Raw genomic sequence first — 442 nt, forward strand, 5'->3', positions numbered from 1 at the left:
CGCGCGCGACGCGAAGCTCTTCCCGCACTCCGAGCACCGTTGGCTCTTCTCCGGCGCCGCTCGCGTCCCCCACGAGAAACTCTTCCCGCACTCCGCGCACTTGGGAGAAGAGTTGGCGCCGCTCGACTTGGCGGAGGCCGCAAAGCTCTTGCCGCACTCGTCGCACCTCCACGGCCTCTCGGCGCCCGCGTGGACGCGTTGGTGTCTCTCCAGGTGGGAACTCTGCGAGAAGCTTTTCCCGCAATCCTCGCAGCGAAAAGGTTTCTCCCCCATGTGGATGCGACGGTGTCTGTCCAGGTGGGAACTCCAGGAGAAGCTTTTCCCACAATCCCCACACTGGTAGGGTTTGCCCACGTTGGGGCTCCGTTGGTGTTGAGCCAACGCCGAGTCGAGGACGGAGCTTTTCCCACATTCTCCACACTGGGAGGGTTTGTCCTCACCG

At 63.6% G+C, this 442-nt stretch overlaps 1 protein-coding gene across 1 annotated transcript; it reads right to left on the reverse strand.

Moving 5' to 3' along the window:
* Positions 1-100: 100 nt before the first annotated feature.
* On the reverse strand, positions 101-400 carry LOC103810360 (zinc finger protein 3-like; the record flags this gene model as incomplete). The annotated part of the gene is made up of 1 exon (XM_009083258.1): positions 101-400. A coding segment is annotated over one exon (300 nt), but the record flags the coding sequence as incomplete, so codon positions are not given.
* Positions 401-442: the final 42 nt, after the last annotated feature.

The sequence above is a fragment of the Acanthisitta chloris genome, unplaced genomic scaffold (assembly GCF_000695815.1).
Source record: "Acanthisitta chloris isolate BGI_N310 unplaced genomic scaffold, ASM69581v1 C16197524, whole genome shotgun sequence".
Classification (NCBI taxonomy): Eukaryota; Metazoa; Chordata; class Aves; order Passeriformes; family Acanthisittidae; genus Acanthisitta; species Acanthisitta chloris.